This window comes from Camelus ferus, chromosome 18, assembly GCF_009834535.1.
Source record: "Camelus ferus isolate YT-003-E chromosome 18, BCGSAC_Cfer_1.0, whole genome shotgun sequence".
Taxonomy (NCBI): domain Eukaryota; kingdom Metazoa; phylum Chordata; class Mammalia; order Artiodactyla; family Camelidae; genus Camelus; species Camelus ferus.
The window spans coordinates 35,862,593-35,885,148 of NC_045713.1; the positions used below are offsets into that span (position 1 = coordinate 35,862,593).

General features: G+C 45.9%; 1 protein-coding gene across 5 annotated transcripts in view; it reads left to right on the forward strand.

Annotated features, from left to right (window-relative positions):
* Positions 1–22,556, forward strand: part of MYH11 (myosin heavy chain 11) — a 106,098-nt gene that overhangs the window by 51,790 nt on the left and 31,752 nt on the right. For 3 of the 5 annotated variants that reach the window (XM_032460975.1, XM_032460974.1, XM_032460976.1), the window contains exons 6-15: positions 1,217–1,237; positions 3,478–3,570; positions 6,348–6,411; positions 8,453–8,551; positions 11,200–11,343; positions 16,011–16,106; positions 18,180–18,298; positions 19,003–19,155; positions 20,069–20,242; positions 21,225–21,398. In XM_032460975.1, the coding sequence (XP_032316866.1) occupies positions 1,217–1,237; positions 3,478–3,570; positions 6,348–6,411; positions 8,453–8,551; positions 11,200–11,343; positions 16,011–16,106; positions 18,180–18,298; positions 19,003–19,155; positions 20,069–20,242; positions 21,225–21,398 (1,137 nt within the window). The remainder of the gene's footprint in view (positions 1–1,216; positions 1,238–3,477; positions 3,571–6,347; positions 6,412–8,452; positions 8,552–11,199; positions 11,344–16,010; positions 16,107–18,179; positions 18,299–19,002; positions 19,156–20,068; positions 20,243–21,224; positions 21,399–22,556) is intronic. The other 2 variants (XM_014554534.2, XM_006179078.3) reach the window with 1 other exon arrangement.

Here is a 22,556-nt window from a genome sequence, read left to right on the forward strand (position 1 = left end):
CTGAATCTTCGTAAATTCCCAAGTGTTGAGACACACCTGTCATTCCTCCACATGTCCCTTCAACTGGGGCCCCTGGGGATGGGAACATTGGTATCCACGTATAGGCTCTGGTCCAGTGTCCTTGACTGAGCACCCACTGTGTGCCAGGCATTGCCAGGAAGGGGCCCAGCAGTGAGTCTGAGACGCTGTCATTCTAGTCACTGAGCTTCCAGTGACGGTGACACACTTCCCATGATGACACAGTTTGATTAAGGGCTTAGAAGGAAAAGACGAGTAGTTTTCTAGAATCATCCCTTCTTGGGTCCATCCCTCTCTTCCTCCTCCATCTTAGCCCTGCTTCGTCTGTCCCAGAGGAGGGGACAGGCAACAGGGCTGCGTGAAGGACTTGCCAGTGCCTCCATCTGCAGGTCCAGGGCTGGGAGGATGGCAGAGTAGGGGCCTGAAGATGGCTTGGCATGTCATCGGTTCCTGCCATTCTGGGTCTTGCTTCCAGGGCTCAGAGGCGACGCAGGAGGAGTCATGGAGACCAGCTTGTCTGGAGACTCTCAGAGATTGGGGGTGGGCATGGTAGCTTTGGAAACCTTTGTCCCTCAGACAGATGCAGAAAACCCATGGTCTGGCATTTCCGGACTGTCTGTGGCACGGTGTATAAGAACAAATCGCCCCAAAGTTTACATGGCAGAATAGTAAAAATATGAAATAAGAATACCTAATAATAATCACTGATTTTTATCAAGCTGGACACTTTTTTCTCTGCGTGTGAGGACACATCTCAGACAGCATCTCTCCGGATACGGCTTTAAAAGAGTGCGCCTTGGCCCCAGCAATGACAGAAACCTTTTTTTTTTTTTTAATATTTTGTTTTGTTTTGTTTTAAACTTGAAGGTGGTAATTAAGTTTGTTTGTTTATTTAGATAGAGGTACTGGGGATTGAACCCAGGACTGCACTCTACCACTGAGCTATACCCTCCCCCCATAAAAACCTTTGAAATGTCTGAGTCGCCAAGAAATTAGAAAGGAAAGCAAGTGAAACAGAGAGAAAGGAAACCGAATCAAGGAAAAGTTGCTGCTTTCCAAGTTGGAGAATCTTGGAGAATCCAAGCTGTCTGGATCAGGGTGGGAGGGGGGGTTGAAATCATATATTCTCCAGACCTCAATGTATGCGGGACCGAAATAACACTGCCAGTTTGTTTTATACTGTATTGTTCAACCACAGCAAGGCCCATCTTTTGCCTACGTGAGTAACTGACAGTGTTTTCCTGGTGTGTACGGGAGGCACGGAGTGTGTGTAGATCTGCATGCTCCAGTTGCACCCACCGAGTCCCGTAGCTGATGGTAGAATGGACTAGACCCTTGAGTTTCACCACCCGGACCAGCGAACACACTGAAATACTGTCCCTCGGGTGTCTGATGCCGGCGCGGGGCATGGGGGCGCGTTTGCCCACCCGCAGGAATGGAACCCCCAGGGTTGTCCTCCAGCCTGGAGTGGATTTCTCCAGCTCAAAATGAATCCCCTTACCCTTCCCACCAACGCGCCCACCGCCGGTACCCCTGACTGAAAGGCCCTAGAGATGTCTGTCCTGTCTGATGGAGCCTTTTAGGACCTTCCGGCCCTAAAGCTTCCCTGGCTTGATTGACAGTCGGTTAATGGCACTGCTGTGGCATGCCTCCCCCTCCTCCCTGCCATTATCCCTAAATCTCTCCCCCGAGCCCTGTCCCCTGTGCACTCGTGTGTCCCGTGCATGTGTGTGCAGTGTGTGTCTGTCTTTGCATGCCGGTTGCTTGACCCAAGGCTCCAGAAACAGGAAGTCTTGGGGTTCACGATGCACTAGCTTTGGTGGCACGGTAAGGCCCCAGCTATGCGACACACAACCAGGCCCTGCTCAAACCCCTGCATATGTGGACTCATCTCTAACGCAGAGCTTGGGGGCGGCTGGCATATGGGTCCCAGCCTGGAAGAGACCCTCAGATCAAGGGATCCTGGTGTGTGCTAGGATCACCCCTAATCCGTCTTAGTTAGACGTGGGCAGCACTGTCAGGAATGGATCAGAAGGAGAATCAGTCTTCTCATTTGAGATCTGCTCCTATGTGACCTTGGCCAAGTCACTTAACTTCTCTGGACCACTGTCTCATCTTCCATAAAATGAGTGGTTTGGACCAGATCTCCATATTTAAAGCTCTCCTGAAAACGACCTTCTGGCTCCACCAGCTGGAACTCCCATTCTAGAAAGGGAACCTTTTTCTGGGGCTATTTGGACCCCAAGTTGTGCTGACAGAAGCGACCCCTTTAGTCTTCTTCTCACTGGTCAAGCAAATCCCATTGCTCTCATTGTAAATTTCCACAAGTCCCCATTACGGGGGTTCCTCTTGTGGCCGGCATTTTCACAGAAATGACACTTCTCTTTCCTCTTCTTTGGGAGCTATGAAGGAGGAGGGTCTATGAATAAATAAACACATGAATTGGTGGTGGCTTCCTGTTCTGTGCCTTTAGGGACAGACACCCGCGATGCCCTCCTGGTGCAGGGAGAAAGCCACGTGCTCCCTTTTTCCCTTCTAGAACCCTTCCCAGCTTCTTTTTAGCCCGGCCCAGCCACCCTGGCAGAGGGCAGGGAAATCAGCAAAGAGAACAGAAGAAATCCCTCAGAATCGAACACTCCCCAGGGGCGGCCTGGAGGAGGAGTTGGGCAGGGGAGCCGCTGGGCCAGTCTGCAGCTGCCACGTTGTGGGGCTAGACAGAGAGCAGCTCATTGCTTTCCCGGCATGATTTACCTCATTGGTCCTTTCCCGCCACGATTAATCACGTGACCGCATTTGCGCACAGGAGCCCCCTCAGAGGGGGCAGGTGGGCTGTGTACGGTCTCAGCTGCATTTAACCTAATGAATGGAGCTCAGGCAACCTGCTTTGAAGCTTTGTTCTGCAGTCAGTTCGAAGTATTTCCGGTGGGTTTTGCACATTCCTTACTTATCTTTCATAGAAGACTTCAGAAAATTAGTCCTGAGAAAGGAAAAACTGCAACAAGATTGCACTAAAACCATCAGAAGGATTGTAATGGTTTAGGCTTGAGGAAAGCTGCTTGTCAAACATAAGCAGCAGTAGGACTGCCATGTACAGCAGGGCAGGTCGTGCACTGCACAACTCCAGGGAGCATCATTCACTATGATGTAAATGACATCCTGGTGTTGCGCAGTGCCAGAGTTCTGGGTGGCAATGATATCGCATAGATGAGCAGGCTGTCTCTAGGGAAAAGTGGCCTTCCTAGGGAACAGATGTCCTGGCTCTAAGAAAGCTCAAGTTGTTTCTCTTCTGAAATCCTCCAGTAAATCTGGACATTAGCCTTGGCGTCTGAAGAGCGGATAGGTGATAGAATAGGAAAGAACCTATGGGTTAAGGGCAGAGTTTTGTGACAACTTGCATCCAGGGCAGAACTGTCAGTGCCTGCATCACTTCTCCCATAACTCGATGTGGATGAATTTTAGGGTGAGCTGGAAAAGCAGCTTCTACAAGCAAATCCCATTCTGGAGGCTTTTGGCAATGCCAAGACAGTCAAGAACGACAACTCCTCACGATTTGTAAGTACCAAAGCCATGTGGGTTTTCTGGAAAAGTCTTGGATCATTCTGGAAAAGTCTGGTGTCAGCTCCTCCTGAGTGTGTGTGTGTGTGTGTGTGTGTTTGTGTGTGTGTAGGGGATGTCTGAGGCTGAAGGGGTAGAGCTGTGCAGCACCACAGCATTTTACACTGTTGCCTTCAGTCCTGTTTTGACCTTACAAGTCTGCAAGCGCTCCAGACACCCACTCCCTCATTCACTCATTCACTATTCATTCAACAAATATTCATTGAACACCTGCTGTATACTCAGACATATTTGACATTCATAATTTATTCAGTTCGTATTGACTGAGCACCTAGTAGGGGCTAGATACTTACATGCAATATTTATTTATTCAGCAAAACACGAATTGAGCACCTACTATGTACCAGGCACATGCAACTTTCAACATTTACTAAGTGCCTACTGTATACAATCATTCTGGTAGGCATTTTTATGCACACTGTTCTCTCTTGCTTTTTTCATTTGCTTCATTCATTTTATTAAGCACATACTGTATACTAGACCCTGAACTAGGTTGACAGGATCACAGCGAATAGTTCTGACTTCACAAAGCTTGTGGTCTAGTTGGGGAGCCAACAGTAAATGAGACAGAAGGTGACACCTCCCCACACAGGTTTTGCCAGGCTCCAGGGACCTCCCCTTCCTCACCTGAGCCTAACAGGGACGAGACAGCCCCGAAAGTGGGTGGTTGATGGCACAGACAAAAATTATTTTGTTGCACAAAAGAAGGGGGCTGCTCCATAGGACAGTCAGAAAGGTATCTTAATGAAGAAACTCAGACGGAAGACTGCATCTGAATTCCAGTAGTGAGGGGTCCCCTGCTGATATGTGGGAGACCCTCTGAACTGTCAATCACTGGAGGGGATCCCTGTGAAAAACCCTTCATGGGCACTTCTGCTCCGCCCACGTAGAGCTGCCCTACTGGGTGTACCCGTGTCCTGCGTCTTCACGCAGCCACCCCCAGCCCTGTCAACCCCAGGACCCACTTCTAACAAATAACCATACAGTGTCCCCTTTCCTTTCCTGAAATCAGAATCATAGATAACATCACCTACTATACACATCGGATTAGAAAAACCCCAGTGTGATGCCCTAGCTATAATATGAAGGAGAAACAAAACAAAACAATTCATAATTAAAATGTGCATTTCAGCATATCAGTGCTCAGACCAGACCACATATGAAGACACAATGAACTAGTTAGATGTTTGCATTTATACCTGGAGTCACTGTGACCTTGACAGGCACAAAGGCAGATTGAGACAAGGAGGATTCGTCTGGGGACTGAGGCCATGGGTGAGATTTTCCAGAATGATGACATACTCTTGGGAAAGCTCTGAACCAAAGAACAATTTGCTCTAGGTTTACACAAATGTGATATTCTTATATCAGAACAACACTTAACCTTTTTTGTGTGTGTTTTTTTAATCTAAAACACCATTAGGTCTAGGCTCAGCTAATTACAAACTGGTTTTTCACCTCCGTGAGTATCCTAGGGGGCATTTGAAAGTCGGAGGGGACGTGGCTAGTGCTTGGTGTCTGGGACTCTCCTGGTCATTGCAGGACGCCCAGCATCCTTGGCCCCTGTCCATGAAGAGCAGTAGCTGCCACCATCATGTGACAGCCCAACAGTCCTTCCCCCTTTCCAAAATCCTCATGGTGGCTGTGCTGCCTCCACTGAGAAACACTGCATTTGTCTGTTGCAATCCAGTGCAAAGTTTCTGACATGTCAGCAAATGACAGCAAATTCAAAGTTAACCCCTAACAATGTCCTCTGCTCACTGATGCCCTCTGCCTTCTTGGGAGGGGGAGAGGGCTGGCACCCAGGACCAGCAGGTTCCTCTGCTGCAGCTTCAATGACTGTCATTGTCCCAAATTATTCTACTGTCAAACTTCCTGATGGAAAAAGAGTGAGGGTTTTGTCGAGGCCTGAGGGAACCTAGGGGAAGTTGCCTCCCACTGCGTACGTCATGGGTTGTGGGTGGTGGTGGTGGTAAGGATGTGATGCTTTGCCAGCTATTAAGAAAGTAGGAAAAGGGCCGGTGCTGCCAGGTGCTGGACCTGGCTGTCCTTGGTTCTGTGGTTCGGCTGAGGCAGAGGGCAGGTGGATTGACATCTTCCCCAGGTGGAGAGATGTGATGGTCCCCTGGTCCCTGGGGCTGAGGGCATGGCCCAGACCTCCTGGCAGAGCCCCGTCTGCAGGGCCTGCGTGGATAGCACAGCACCCTGGCATTACTGTTCATACTCACCTGCCCTAAAGGGGAGGTTTAATTTGCAGCTGGATGACCTTGGGCCTGATGGATCATGGAGGCCCAGGATGTTTCTGGGCAGGAGGGCAGGGAGGGAGCCCTCCAGCCACTCGATGTGGCAAAACATGCCTTCTACTTATGGCTCTAACTCTTACGAGCACCATCATATGGAGCAGGTTCCACTAGCTCGCTCAGCCTTGGTTTTCCCACCTTTAAAATGGGGAGAGCTATGATGCACCGAGGGTCATTGCAAGAGCAAGTGAAATTGACTTGTGAAAGTGTTTTCTAAGTTCCCCCGTAAGACCCTCAATCATCCCAGCTCAGCAGGTGCTGACCTGTGAGGCTCGAGCGTTCGCAAGAACCTCTCTCTGGTTTTTTCTTTTTCCCCTGAATGTTCCCTGACTTCTTCCTCCCCATTTGCCTGCTGCATGGGGGTGAGGGGCCGAGGCTGGGAACCCACTGTGAGCTGTGTTTTCCTGTCGGCAGGGCAAATTCATCCGCATCAACTTCGATGTCACGGGTTACATCGTGGGAGCCAACATTGAGACATGTATCCTTTGCTGAACCTGGGCCACATGGGACCCTGACCCCGGGCCCCACCAACCTCCTGCCCAGCACTTGAGGGGCTCCAAGAAAGGCATAAGAGCCATGCCACCCCTCTCTCCCCAGGCTCTTGGGTGCCATCCAGAATAAATCTTCCTTGGGGTTGTTTACCCTGAACAGCAAGCCTTCTAGTGTGGTGGTCCCTGGATTTGGGGACTGCAAGCAGCCTCCGTTTGATTCTGGGTGGACCTCTCCCTAGCTCAGTGACCTTGGGCCAGTTACTCAACCTCTCTGAGCCTCATTAGTGAAATGGGGATGGTAATAGTACCTGCCTCATAGAGGTATTGTGAGAATAAAATAAATTAATTTACATAAAGTGCTTAGAACCATGACAGAGGAAGGGCTGGTTGAGTATTGGCTATCGTGAGATCTCGGCTTCATCCTTATTAATCCAGAGTTCAAGCCCAAATGCCAGACCCCTTGTCCTTCTTAGAAACAGAGCAGCTCCAGCCCACAGCCAGAACATCAGTGGAACCAGAACTTTCCCAGAGAAACAGCCTGCGTTTGGTAAAGCAAACAGGAAGCTGTTCCTGTAAGTCTAAAGAATCAGAATTCCACCAGCCCACCCGTGACCGTATGTGCCCCTTAGCATCCCCGAGGCGGGGCTCAGGGCATGGCTGGGGCCACCTGACCACGCACCATCCCCACCTCCTAGGGCTGGGCCAGGATTAAATGAGATACAGCAAAATACACCAATATTCTCCTATGGGGGGTAAAGAGACCATAGATAGTCTTGTGTGGGCTCGGAACAGATATCACCACCGAGTTCTGACTTTTAGAAGTTTCTGGATTTTGGAATTGCAGATGAAGCCTTGAGGAGAGAAATGAGTCTGTATGACCTGACATGAGAGAGCGGGGGGAGGACACAGTCTAATCCAGTGGATTTGGGGACACAGAGGAGAAGTGATCATTCATTCTTCAGCCGTTAGGGTTTTGCTGATTTTGTTATAGTCAAATAGAACCTGCTTCTTACATGGGAAATCCACCTGGTACAACAGCCCAGCCACCCCCGGGCCCTTCCTATCATCCCCAAGCCCCATGGTCTCTATACCACTGACCCCCCAAGGTCAGAACAGCTCTCCTGAGATTAATTAGTGGAGTCTGTTTACAGTCTCCTGAGGCTAGTTGGCTGGTCAGCTGGGTCAAGGTCACTCAGCCAGCCGGGGCTGGTATCCAGCTCTGCGAAGCCCAGCCCCTTGGCTGGTGTGTTTTTAGCCACCACGGACACTTGGCTTGGCCACTTCCTAGCTGTGTGCTCCTAGGAAATTAGCCTTCTCTGAGCTCCCCTGAGCCTCAGTTCCCCTACATTGAAAATGCAAATATTTGCACTTAGTCCCTAGGATAGTTTATGAGGTTGAAAGGAGACAATGCATGTCAAACCTTTAGCACAGGGATTAATAAATCATAGAGGATGTAATTATTTTTACTCTGTTATCTAAAGACAGGGGTGGGGAGGGTATAGCTCAGTAGTAGAGTGCATGCTTAGCACATACAAGGTCCTGGGTTCAATCCCTAGCACCTCCATTAAAAAATAATAAACTTAATTACCCCCCCAAATTTAAAAAGTAATAAAATAAAAAATAATGTAAAAAATAAAGACAGCTCACTCTACAGAAGTGGGGTTGGTGAGGTTGTTGGGAAAACATCTCATTCCGTGCCCCTCCCATGAGTCTTGGACCCTGGAATCCTTTGACTCCTGTCTTTTTATGATTTTTCTTTTCCCTCTGTTCCCCTCACTTCTCTCTGGTACTGGGGCCCACCAGCAGCACCCAGTGGTCTCATTTTGGGTCAGTGAGCCAGAACTGGAAGGTCAAATCACATGGATCAGGCATGGATGGGTTGACCCTGCCCCTGCAATCAGACTCTCCAGAACTCTCCAGGGAGCCTCTCCCGGGTTCTGGAGATGTCCCCCTCCAGCAGCTGGTGTGACAGGGTTTGGTGAGGAATACATGTGATATCCCCGGAATTCTTAACTCCTCCCATCCCAGATCTGCTAGAAAAGTCCCGTGCGATTCGCCAAGCCAGAGACGAGAGGACGTTCCACATCTTTTACTATCTGATAGCTGGAGCCAAGGAGAAAATGAGAAGTAAGTGATGAGCAAGGACATGTGTTGGGAGATTTCAGCCCTCCCTTTCATCATGATCCAGGGTTAATCAGTCGGCTATTAAAACAGGGTCCGAGATCCTGCCGGAGAAACAGCTGTATCGCTGGGCAGCAGATGTTCCCCCTCTCTTTTCAGTGAGTGAGGGTGGCTTCTGTTCAGTCATTTTTGTTTACCGAGCACCTACTGTGTGACATAGTAGACATCAAGTTTAGTTAGGCGTTGGGTAATTAATCAAGCCCAATGAGACACAATCTGTGCCTTCTAGAAAGAAAGACGCTTGCCATATTTCTACATCAATGAGATGCATTCTGACTTTATCAGGAATTTAGAAGACCAGTGGAACTAAGCACTTTTCATTGTACCTGTTTTGAAAGCAACTTTGAAGTGGCTGTTTTGTAGGACAGGGGTCAACTACACTTTTATGTGAAGAACCAGATAGTAAGTCTTTTAGTGTCTGTCACACTATCCATCTCTGCCCTTGTAATGCAGAAACAGCTGTAGGCAATGCCTCAGCAATGGGCATGGCTATATATTACAATGGAATTTTATTCACAATAATAGGAAGAGACGGTGTGCTGTAGTTTGCTGACCTCTGTGGTAGGAAAAATATTTTTTCCCATGAAAACAATATACTGTATACCAGATTCCAATAGGAAATTCTATATTCTAGGCATGCAGGAGAGTTACTCTATTAACTCTTGAAAAAATATACAAATCAGAGCTGAAAAAAAGAGTATACCAGTAAATCCAGGTACATAGTGTGGTCTACATCCCAGTAATATGTTTAAGTCCTAACTTTTAAGAGGACAATGCAAAATTTGCTTCCCATGAGTTTTGTGACCCAGGGTTAGTTATTTTGCATAGAAAATTACCAAAAGTATGTGTGGGCTGGTATCTTTGCTGAGATGAGGTGCGAAGCAATGATGTACCACTAGGGGGAGGCAGCGTTCATTATTTAATCTTGATGCGTGGCAATTTGGGATAAAAGCAGGGAGGCTGAATGGATGTTACACAGTAGCAAATACGTAAATTAGCAGTTATAGTGCAGACACTATGGGGTGGCCCAGAGAGAAATGTTTATATTTCTCTTCCATCTATTTGGCACCAAAGTCAACAGGTCGTTTGTTTAGTAACTTGGATTCCGGTTTTGTGTTTTAGTCTTCCAGAAATCAAGCAAAGATAAGGCTAACAACTAAAATTCCTAGGAACCATGTGTATGCATGATGACAGATCTGGGAAGAGGTTTGGCCTTTAGGCCGAATCAATCTTTTTAAATGTATCCATGGTCTGGATAATGAAATCTTGGCAAAGCCTCAGATCCTTGTGACTTTAATCAGGCATTTCAGTTAATCCAAAGGCTTGAGTTAATTAGTGTCTTGGGTCAATTTAACCTTGGATTTATCAAGTAGCTTCCAAGTGGCTTGACCCATAAAAGACCTTTGTTTAAAAAGAAAGCATCTTGCTGACTTCCCTCCAAAAGAATAATCAAATCCAGCCTAATTAAAGATTGACCTGGAAGAGGACACTTGATGTTTTAGAGTGTCATAAAAACCAAGAGTACAAGAAAAAGAGAGGCAGTTTTATAAATTTAGGTGAGAAAGGGCTGAATAACAACAAAGGAATGTAACCACAGAATTCACCTTTACAGAGAACAATATTTTATAGATGTAATAAACAAGGAGTTGACAAATGCTTATGCTAAAGGGTCAGATAGTACATACTTTAAGCTTTGGGGATCATGTGGTTTCTGTTGCAGGTATTCATCTCTGGCTGCCATGTAGTCTGAAAGCAGCCGTAGAAAATAGACAAGGAAATGGGAGTGGCTGTGTTTCAATAAAGTTTCATTTGCAGAAACAACCAGCAGACCAGATTTGCCAATCCCTGATATAAACCTTATCTGTTGATTCAACCAGAAATAGTTGGAAGGGAGGGTGGATGGTATAAGAGCACTAGGACCTTTTCCACCGTAGCAGGAAGTCACTGGGTAATATCTAATTTTGCCATATGCAGAAATGGCCATTAATATGATATATAAACATAATATAATATATAATAAGCCTTTTTTATGGAGTGATAATGGGAACGTCAAGAAGAAACAGCAAAAAGTGATAAAAGCAGTTATTGCAGGGTAAGGTAGGAATTGGAGAAAGGCTAGGACAGGTAATGGTGTTTTTATTTTAAACCTTTGGGTTGTCATTGGTTTTAAAAATCCATTTGCATGTACAATTTTGATAAAAGTTTAAAAATTTATTTATAATAAATTTATAAATAAAGATTGATTTCGCTTTTTAGAGAGCTTTGTTCCTGAAGGCAGGGTACCTTTGGGCAATTGAGATAAAGGCATCCCTTGCTCTAGGCAGATACAAAGTCATGTCAGGGGTCATGGTTTAGCAAGTGGAGCCAAGGCTGGAGTTCAGCTGCCAGGTACCCTGGGGCAGTGCACAACCTGCACCACTGTTTGAGGCAGGTGTTGGCCTCTGTGTGATGAAGCAGAAGGAAGGTTTTAAACTATCCAAGTCTTGGGAAAAGGAAAGAAATTATAATGAGCCAGAACCTTTACCAGGCTCCTGTCTCAGGCTCACAGTAGACGTGTGCCTTCCTGACATCACCCCATCTTCCTCTCCTTCTAGACGACTTGCTTTTGGAAGGCTTCAGCAACTACACATTCCTCTCCAATGGCTTTGTGCCCATCCCGGCTGCCCAGGATGATGAGATGTTCCATGAAACTGTGGAGGCCATGGCAATCATGGGCTTCACTGAAGAGGAGCAGCTGTGTAAGTCTTCCCACCTTGCAGAGACCTAGGTTCCTGCTCTTGGTACCACTGGAATCAGTTAGGGATTCTTCTCTGGTCAGGACAGATTTCTGCTCTCTGAATTTCCTATGCCTGCAAAAAAAAAAAAAAAAAAAGAAAGAAAGAAAGAAAGAGGATAAGAAAGAAAATTAATATTACTTTAGGTGCTTTATTCATGTTCTAGAAAGATGGCTGCATGAGATGGGACTCTTTCAGTTATCAGTGACCCAAACTGGCTTAAGCAAAAAAGAAAATGATTTACTCATAGAGCTGAAAAATTCAGAGATGCTAGTTTCAGGAACAGCAAGTTCTAAGGACTCCAAGGATGTCTTTAGGACCTGGTCTCTCAACAACATTGTCTTTAAGTAGGCAACAGTTTCTTGACAACAAAATAGTTGCTGTGGCGCCAGCCCTTACATCCACTGAGTTTCTGTCCAGCAGAAAAGAGCAGAGTGAATTCCCTACATGAGTCCCTGAATAGAGTCTCATTGCCTAGGCTGACGTGCATATTCCTAAGCTACTACTCACAATGAGCCAGAGTTGTAGAAAGCTCTCTGTCTCTACGTTATGGTCTCTATTCCATTCTTGGAGCTGGAGATAAAGAGGTTGTTGGCCTCATCAAGAGCATGTGGGCAGAGGGCCAGAGGAGTAATTGAGGCAGTGCGTTTACTTGGGTTCTTCCTGGAAAGGCAGTTCTGGTGATAGACCAGTATTGATCAATATCATCAACCAATGACCAGGAAACACATTTGGTCCTGAGAACAGGAAAGCTTATAGAGATATTCCTGGTTTCCATACTGTGCTTCAAGGCACACTTTTCCTTCTGGGTTAGATGTCCCTTAGTGTTCAAGGTTAATCTTTTCTGGGAACACCAGGACAGGATTGTGGAAATTTTCCCTTTCTTCCCATGCCTGCACCCCTTTGGAGTCCCAGAATAAGGGTTACGATAGTCAAAATGCAGTGTGTAAGGAGGGGCAGCTCCTCCCAAGATAACTTGGGGCCCACAAAAAGAAGGCTCCATGGGTCAGATGACAAATGGGAGGTGTTTGTGGATTTTGGCCAAGATCTTTCTTCAGAATCCAATGCTAACATCATCCCTTCCTGAATTACATTGGCTCTCTAAGAGTGATTCGTTTTATTTGGAATGTGAGTCAGTTTTACTTCTAATCTTTGCTTTTAAAAACATGGCAATTAATGATTAGGTACTTGCCGTGGGCCAGGTATTTGCTAAATCTCCTTTTTAAAAAATGTACCAGGATATCCCATTTTATTTAAATAATAAAAAAAGAACAAACTGAAGTAGTAATTGATAGAAGATTTATTCAATTATTATTTGATCTTATGAAAGAAAGTGGAGTTTTTAAAATCGTTTTAGAAAAAAGTTGCCTTATGTGGAAATGCTTCTAATGTATTTAAAGTGAAGCTATCAGGTGAAAAAAACAATATGCTAAGTGCTTTATGTGCATTATTTAATATCCCAACAGCCCTATGAGGTGGCTGTGGTTACCCCAATTTGCAGATGAGGAAGCTGAGTCACAGAGAAGTAAAGAAACTTACCCAAGGACACACAGCAAGTTGCAGATGGAGTTGGGATTCACTTTCGGGTCTCATGGAATCCCAAGCCCCACTTTATGATTCACTGTGCTGTTTTTGTTTGTAGGAAGATGGGTTTTGTTCCTTAAACTTTAAAAAAAAAAAATCTATGTCAGAACCAAGGTATGGAAACCAAAGTTAGAGGAAGCCCACAATGTTCTGCAACGTGGACTTAACATCCCTGGGTGATAAATGATGCAGAAGCCCACTGTGAGGCGGCGTTCCCTTCTCCAATCCCTGTCAGTTCTGATGATGATTTTCAAAGAGAAGAGCAGTTTGGTACCTACTAGGTCTTCAGCCCCTTCCTGGCATTTGCTAATCTTCCTTTTAACCAGAGAGCAGACCCCAGGCCCAGCACTTTGGGCAGGCCCCAGGATCTTGCTAGAATTTGATAATATGATTTATTTTTCTTATATTTATTTGATAGTTGCCACCTGTTTGTGGCAAGGGAAGCTGACTTTTCACCTAAGATAAAGTTTCCTATTAAAGTAAATCCTAGGAAAGATAAGTGAATGTAAAGAAAAATGTTGAGTAAATGATAGAGCAGATGGTACACATATAGAACAAGCATTAAGATAAGGGTGTATACATGACTGACGCCCATGGGACACAGACTTAGACCAATATGTATACAGATCCTGGATTATAAATCTAGGGCTACTCCCGACCATCCCCAAAGAGGCCAAATGAAAATGGGGGCCACCCTTGCCATCTGGGTAGCCCCCTCCAGGTTGCCACTTTGCTGTCCACTAGATTCTCTAGGTGGCTCATCTCTTGCAATCTGGGAGTGGTGAGCATTCTTTTGTCATTTGTGTGACCCTGTTATCTATACCGGAAAGTGCAAACTGACAGTGCCCACAGGAGAGACTGGCCTCCATAGCTGTTAAAGTTGTTTTAAATTGAAACATGGGTAGATTTCACAAAAATCTCCTTCCATCATCTTTGGAAAAAGAAATCTGACAGCTATGGGCTTGCTTCTCCTGTGGCCATGATTGGAGTAGCAACTGTCCCCCTTCATGCTGATTTGTGGCCCCCATGAGTCCCCATGGTCCCCACCAGTCTGCTTTGTTCGTTTAGACTAGCGGTTCCTAACCAAGGGACGGGTGGTCTCCGTGGGACACTTGGCTATGTCTGGAGACATTTTTGGTGGTCCCAACTTGGGAGAGGGTAGCACTACTGCCATCTAGTGGTTGGAGATCAGAGATGCTGCTAAACATCCTACCATGATGCACAGGGCACCCCCACAGCAAAGAACTATCTGGGCCAAAATTTCACTAGTTTCACTGCTTACCAGGGATCTGCAGGCATTTCTGCAATCCCTAGTTTACAGTTTAAGAACTTACAGTTTAAGAACTGTGAATATTGCCCTTGGCAGGTTACAAAACCCCTTTCATAGATGTTATTTTTGAAGAAACTGCTTCAGCTGTGTTCAGAAGCTTTGTTCATTTTGTGGAGAGGGTTTCTGCAGTGGGAGCATATGGCTATGAGGTCAGCAGGTAGGCCTTTTTCCTCCTGAGCTGGGCCAGGATCCCTAAGGTGTGAGAACAGATGTTGTAAAGGGCTATCACCCCTCGTTTGGCCTGAGGAATCAGAGAAGCCTGGAATCTCTAGCTTTGTTCCTGGAACACAGTGGTTTGTTCTTGGAAATCCTCGTTGATTTGTACCTGAGTTTTTCTAAAGCCAAGCATTTGCTCTAATCAGTCTTCTCTCCATCCATCCAACCATTCAGTCATCTGTCTACCCATCCTCCATCTGTATGTTCATCAAGCCATTGATCAATCTATCCATCCATTATCTATCGATTCATTGATCCATCCATCCCTCATCCATTTTCCTTCCTTCCATCCAACCACCATCCATCCATCCAGCATCCATCCATCAAACATCCATTCATCCATCCTCCATCAGTCTTCCCTCCCTCCCCATATGCGTCTGGACACTGGAGTAGGCTTTGGGAACACAAAGATGTTAGGACAGTCCCCCACTCCTCAGGAACTCATGGTCTTGTGCGAATTTCAGACTCAGAAACTATTTTGATAGTGACATGGGCTGAGTCAGAGGGTTCCAACGATCTGGCAACACCGTGTTTTGTCTGGAGATACCTTGACAACAAGTGGGGAAAAAAAATTCCCCCTTTTTCATCCAAACAATCTCACATACCCAGCCAGAGTATGTTAAGAAGCACAGGGTTTAGTTTTGCCTTTAAATAGCTTTTGTTGACATGTGTTTACATTTAGAAAATTGTGTGTAAGTTCAATGAATTTTTATAGACTGAACACACCTGTGTGACTCGCGCCCATTTTAACTAAGAGAACAGGAACACCACCAGCCCCTATGAAGCTCCCTCATGTTCCTTCTAGTAGCTTCTCCCAGTCAAGGCTAACCACCATCCTGACTTCTAACAGCATAGTTTTGCCTACTTTTGAACTTCCTGCAAATGGACTTACATGGGATGTTCTCGTTTGCATTTGGAGTCTTTTGTTCAGCATTTGTGTTTGTGAAATACAGCAATTTTGTTGTTTGTAGTTGTAAATCGTTCAGTCTCCTTGCTGTGTAGAAGGGGTTGACAAACATTTTCTATAAAGGGTCAAATAGTAAATATTTTAGCCTGGTTGGGCCCATACGATCTCCATGGCAACTCTTGAACTCTGCTGTTTAGCACGCCAACAGCTGTAGGTATTATGGAGGTGAGTAAGCATGGCTGTGTTCCAATAAAACTTTATTTATAATGGCAGGCAGTGGGCCAGATTTGGTCCACAGGCTACAGTTTGCCAACCCCGGCTGTATAGTGTCCCATTACAGTGCAAAGTTTTTAGCAACCGTCCAAAAATATTCTGCTCCCCTGGTCCAGTTTTCTCCCCTCTTTGCTGGAAATTGGGGTAGTTTGACTTTATTCTAAAAACGCTGACCTGAGTCTCTTTAGGGGAAGGATGTAGATTGGCTCTGGGTCCTCAGTAACTTTTTCTTTCTTTCTTTTTTTTTTTCTCAGTGGCTTTTAGACTCCAAACCTTGATATTGACATCTGTGTCTTATCTGTCCTTCTCTCCTCATTTCAGCCATATTGAGGGTGGTGTCATCTGTCCTGCAGCTTGGAAATATTGTCTTCAAAAAGGAAAGAAACACAGACCAGGCTTCCATGCCGGATAACACAGGTATGTGCTGCTTTTTCGTAGTAACTGAAGACTTTGGTGATGGAACGGAAGGTAACGTTGTCTTTGATTATATTTCTGGATGAGGGTATCTGGGGCATTAGCAAGAACTAGTCTAGGTTATTATCACTTCATTCTCTCTTTCTCCAAACTTTTCACTGTTGAAGATCCTACATGGAAAGTTCCTGAGTCAGAGTGTGAGGGGACAAGACTAAGTTTGGGATCAGATTAGAAAGGATCCTTAGGGAGTGTCTCGTCTAAAAACCCCAGACACATTTGCTTTGTTAAACAAATATTTTTGTTTCTGACACCTGCTATATGCCAGGCACTGGGATATAGTAAGAGATAAGATAGGACCCGTCCCATTTCTTGTAGCGCATACAGTCTTGTTGGGGCGACAGACCTTAAGTTTCCCTGCACACGGGGTTGTCAGAGAAAATGCAGGGTGCCCAGTGAAATGTGAATTTCAGATAAACACTTTTGATTTTAAGTATGTTCTAGGCAATATTGGGGACATAATTATACTAAAGAAAAAATCTTTGTGATTTATCTGAAATTCAAGTTTCACTGGGCATCCTGTATATTTTTCCTAAATCTGACAGCCCTGCCTGCAAATAAGCAGTGTTTTGTGTTTTGAGAAGATTGCCTGGCTACCAAGGTTGGCAGCTGAGCCAGAAGGATGACTTAGGTTCCCAACTTGCTCAGCTGTGGCCTCAACACCCCGCACCCCCTTCCAGGAGGTATATAGGGTTGCTTTTCCAAGCTTCATTACATAGTCAATTGTTTCTCATGAGTTACCCTCCCAAATACGGTGAGTTAAAGGAATCCTCACTCTCACGAGAGACCTTCAGGGAAAGAGAAACCAAAAGAGCACCGTTGCAGAGAGATGGACCAAAAAAAAAAATCCTAAAACGACACCATTAACCATCCATCTCACCCATCCTAAACATCAAGTGTTACTAGTCTTCACATCAGGGGAGCAGCTAATGGTGGATTTTTTTTTTTTTTTGAGAAAGAGCTTTTAAATGCAGAAATTCATTAATACAATAAGAACTCATGTGTCCACCGTTCAGAAGTGACATTTGTGAATCTTTTCTAGTACTTCTTTGTCTTTAAAGTGAAACAGACACGGTATAGATAACCTTGACACCTCCCCTTCTCCCAGCTGGTCCCTTTCTTCACCCTGAACCTCCTGGCAACCACAGCTGTTCCTTACCTCGTGCCCAGCCTGTCTCATTTTTATACTTTCACGCACATGTATCTGAACGATATAGAGTGTTGCTTTGTGAGTGTGTTTTTAATATACATGAATCATATCACACGATACGTACATCATTCTGCAACTCGTTTGTTTTTGGTTTTTTTACTCTGAACTCACCGCTGTCTAGGTCCATGTTTCTGAACAATAGCACCCCCTAGCGTAACAGCCCAAAATGTCTCCAGACGTTGCCCATGACCCATGGGGGCAAAATCATCCCCAGTTGAGAACCACGGGTCTAGAGAGAAAGAAAAAGCAGAGTCATTCCTTTAATTGCCATTTTGGTATTCTACCTTATAAAGGCTTTGCTCCTGTATTCGTGGACATTTAAATTGTTTCCAAATTTTCCCACTACACATGCTGTAATATGTATCTTGGAATGGCGGGACAGATGCTTATTGAGTTTAACTATCTGTCAAGCACTTTACATACCTACTTCATTTAATCCCATTGACAACCCAACAAGGTACCAAATGGCTGATCCTTTCTGCAAGCAGGACTCTGGAAAGTTAAGTACTTTTTCCAAAATCATATGGCTAAGAAGTGAGAAGGGAGCAAGGGCTTGAACCTGGTTCTGACTCTAAGCCCCCACGTGGGGCTTACCTCTATCCCACCCCCGTCACTGCCTCTTAGCAAAACACTGGGGGTCAGTTGCTAACGACATCAGTTTTTAAGACTCTTTCATGCTGTGTTCACTATCATCTCACCAAGGAAAAAAACCAATGTATACATAGGGCACAAATATCCCATGTGATGTGCCTTCTTTTCCAAGCTTTCTCTTTTGTGATCCACTTAATATGCTTCTTTTCTCCATCCAGCTGCTCAGAAAGTTTGCCACCTCATGGGAATTAATGTGACGGATTTCACCAGATCCATCCTGACCCCACGTATCAAAGTTGGACGGGATGTGGTACAGAAAGCTCAGACAAAAGAGCAGGTAATGATGGGTTTGCCACTTATTCCTGCAGAATCTTCCATCCATCTACTCATCCATCCATCTATCCATGCAACCATTCATCCATCCACCCATCCATCCATTCACCCATCTATTAACCATCCATCCACCCATCCGTCTTCCTATCCATTCATCCATTATCCATCCACCCATCCATCCATTATCCATCTATTATCCACCCATTCATCCATGCATCCATGCATGCATGCAACATCCATCCACCCTTGTATCCCTCACCTATCCAATACTAGAATATTCAAAGTCCCACATTAGGTTTTGAAGATACAGTCCTGAACAAGAAGAGCAGAGCACTTCTGAGCTCATCTTGATCTCTTAGTTGAAGTTACAAGGTCTGACCTAAGAGATTTATCTTTGAAAATGACTGTGTACCCTTCCAGGCAGGACTGACCCCACCCTCTAAATGATCCCTGGATGGAGCAGGCTCCACTCTGTTCCAGGTCCCTCTGACAGGAAGTGGTTACTTATCCACAGGGTCATTCCTTAGGTCTTACCACTCTTTCCCTTATTGCTGGTTGTAGAGCTGATCGAATTTTCTTTTTTGTTTGTTTATCTTTTAAGGACTGATTTTAGGTAGGGGGGAGAATAAAAATCCGAGCCACTACCCAGGCTCATGTGAAAACACAGCCCATTGGGAATAACCGTGACCCCTCTACTCTCCCCTGCAGGCAGACTTTGCCGTAGAGGCTCTGGCCAAGGCCACTTATGAGCGCCTTTTCCGCTGGATACTCACCCGTGTGAACAAAGCCCTGGACAAGACCCACCGGCAAGGGGCTTCGTTCCTGGGGATCCTGGACATTGCTGGATTTGAGATCTTTGAGGTACAGCTTGGTGGGAACACGACAGACATGGTCTTATTTCTCTGGGATAAAGTTTCCACTTGGGGAAATCATTATTTTGGAGAAAAGCAGGCAGCTACTATAGGGTGGGAGGCTGTCTAGTTAAGGTGAAATCCTTGAGGGTGTAAGAGGCAGAAATCTAACAGGGAATGCACTGGTTTGTGAAACTGAGAAGGCCAGAGGTACAGCTGGATCCAACAGGCAGGACCTGATCTGCTATCTCCCTCTCTCTACCTTGGCTCTGTCTTAAGCAGGGTCTCCCCTCTTTGGCAAGATGGCTGCCATTGCTCCAGGTGGCCTCTCAGCAACCCAGGCAGTTCCAACCAGTTCCAACTCTTTCCAACTGTCCCACCCAACATCTTTCAACTGAGTCTTATTGATTCTTCTCTGAGCTGGGCCACATGGTCACCTCAGAGCCAAGCACTGTTTTAGGGTCTTTCAGTACTTCCTGGAGTGTAAACATGGCTACTGTATCCCACTCCCCTGGGTTGGAGGGGAGTTCTCAGTGAAAGGGAAGACATTGAGATTGACAGATATTCCAAAACATATCTACTCTGGAATTACTCCCTCTCTGAGCCTCAATTTCTACATCTGCTAAATGGGAGTGATGAAATACTTTATACGGTTATTCTATCCATAAATCTGTGCAGATGGAGATAAGCATCCTTAAAACCATGTGTGTAGGGGGCCACATGACCTGAGAATAAGTAACTTTTGCCAGCCCTCGTGAACTTGGGACAGCCTTTGTTGGGGCCTGAGTCCTCTCTGGGTACTGAAATGGCAGGACAGGCTCGTGCATGGGGCTGTCTCCGGCATGGAGCTCCCCTCGGGGCCCCAAGTCCTCTGACTTCACACTGTGATGCTCACGGGGCCTCCCCCGGTGTCGTGTGCTCAGGTGAACTCGTTCGAGCAGCTGTGCATCAACTACACCAACGAGAAGCTGCAGCAGCTCTTCAACCACACCATGTTCATCCTGGAGCAGGAGGAGTACCAGCGCGAGGGCATCGAGTGGAACTTCATTGACTTCGGGCTGGACCTGCAGCCCTGCATCGAGCTCATTGAGCGGCCGGTGAGGCCCTACACCACACTCGCATGCGTGTGTGGCCTCTTCCAGCCAGCGCGCGGACCCCGGGCTCTCTCCGCGTATGCATGGCTTCCCCCATCGCCGAGTCCTGCAAGGCTGTAACCTTAATCTTTGTGAACTTAATCGCACTGTCCCTTAACCCACATTTTCACAGCAAAGGCATTTCTTTCTTATTCCCCCTCTCCCCTCCTTGCCCTGCCCTTTCCCTTTTCCTCTCTCTCAGTCATTCACTCGCAAAGGCAGAGATCTTTGTTTTATTCACGGACCTAGCCCAAACTCCTAGAACCACGAACCGAGTAGGCACACAGTAAATAATTGTGGATGACCATTTACTGAGCACCTACTATGTGCCCTGCCCTCTCATCTGGCTCAGTGAATGAGCTGGATGTGGTCCCTGGCATCCTGGAGGACCAGACAATGAAAACAAACAAACGAGGCAACTAAAACCCCTATGAGGCCAACTGGGAGAATGGTTTAGGGATGGCTGCTTTGAACAGAATAATCGGAAAAGTTCCTCTGATCTGAGTCCAGAAAGTGAAGACCATTCCAGCAGAGCAAATGGCACGTGCAGATTTGGTGGTTCTCCTAACCCCTTAGTTTAGACTGTCTCAGCCACGGGGAAGTACCTTACAAAAAGGAACCCTGGGGTGAATTTCCGTGCAAAGGATCCCATTGCTTTGCCAGAAGTGTGAAATCTTTGTGATGTTGTATGTGTATCGCCCACTAGGGGGCAGCAGCAAGCGTGTTCTGGTTTTGGTGCTGGCCCTTCCATCCCTAGTGCTGGTCCACTGGACACAAAATATTTTGAGAATAGATTGCGGGGTGGGGGAGTGGAGGGCATAAGTCCATCTTTATATGTAGGCAGATACGGTAATGGAGCCTATGCATGTGTTTGGGTGGCCAGCTCTTCCTGGCAAGCCTGAAGTTTGGGCATCATTGCCATGATCTGCCCTGCTTTCTTCCACAGAACAACCCTCCAGGCGTGCTGGCCCTGCTGGACGAAGAGTGCTGGTTCCCCAAAGCCACAGACAAGTCCTTTGTGGAGAAGCTGTGCTCGGAGCAGGGCAACCACCCCAAGTTCCAGAAGCCCAAGCAGCTCAAGGACAAAACTGAGTTCTCCATTATCCACTATGCTGGGAAGGTACCAGCCAAATGTCCCAGGGGCCTCTCTGTCGCAGGGGACCCAGGCAGGATGCTCAGAGTAGGAGCACCTTGGGAGTGGGAGAACCCAAAGACAACTGGTATAAATCAAATCCCAGCCAAGTCTTACATATGATTTGTCTAAGCATCAGTAAGGGACAGGATTTAGGTATAAACATATAATAGAGAAGCTAATATATATAATACATGTATATTAGAGATATATAATATATAATAGAGAGGCTAGTATATATATATAAATACATTTATATTAGAAATGTAATATAATAAGCTAATATATATGTTTACATTAAATACATACATGAGATATACAATGTATAATGTAATGGTATGTATTATATATGTAATAGCCTCTCTAATATATTCCAGCCATGGTGGCCAGGCAGTTCTTTCTTGTATAGACTCTAAATCCTTCCTACTACAAGTTAAACCCAGCAGGAAGGGCCAATTGGAATGGGATGATCAATAAACCCACTTTGGGATCCAACAAGAATCTTTTATCCTGGCCTTGGGTTTGCCATTGCCAGCCTGGGCCACCCGTGGAAATCTACAATGTCATCTTCATCATCATCATTTTCACCATCATTTTCATCATCATCATGTCCTAGCTCTTCATGTACAGGACCTTCCCCTATGGCTCCTGGATAATGTAGAAAAGACATAGCTTACTCTGCTTTGCAGAATCTTAGACTCCCCGGTATCTCCACTGGATCATGGGAGCAGGCAATGCCCTAAACCAGGTGTTGGCAAACTACAGCCCAGGTGCCAAACCTGGCCCACAGCCTGTTTTTGTAAATAAAGTTTTATTGGCACACACACAGCCCCACGCATTTGCTTGCATAATATCTATGGCTGGTTTTTCACTCTAACGGTGGAGGTGAGTAGTTGTGGCAGAATCTGTGTGGCCTGCAAAGCTGAAAATATTTATTATCTGGGCCTTTTGCCAGAAAAATATTCCAGCTCCTACCCAGTATTCAAGGGAGTATAAGTCCCCTCAAGCACATAGCAGTAACCTTTTCCCTCCAGTTTACAAGTGTTTCTTTTTTTCTCCACTCCTTAGATCAGGCTTGGCCATCAACATAACAACCCTCATTCCGTGATAACCCTCCAGAGCTATTTTATCAGTTCCTTCCATTTC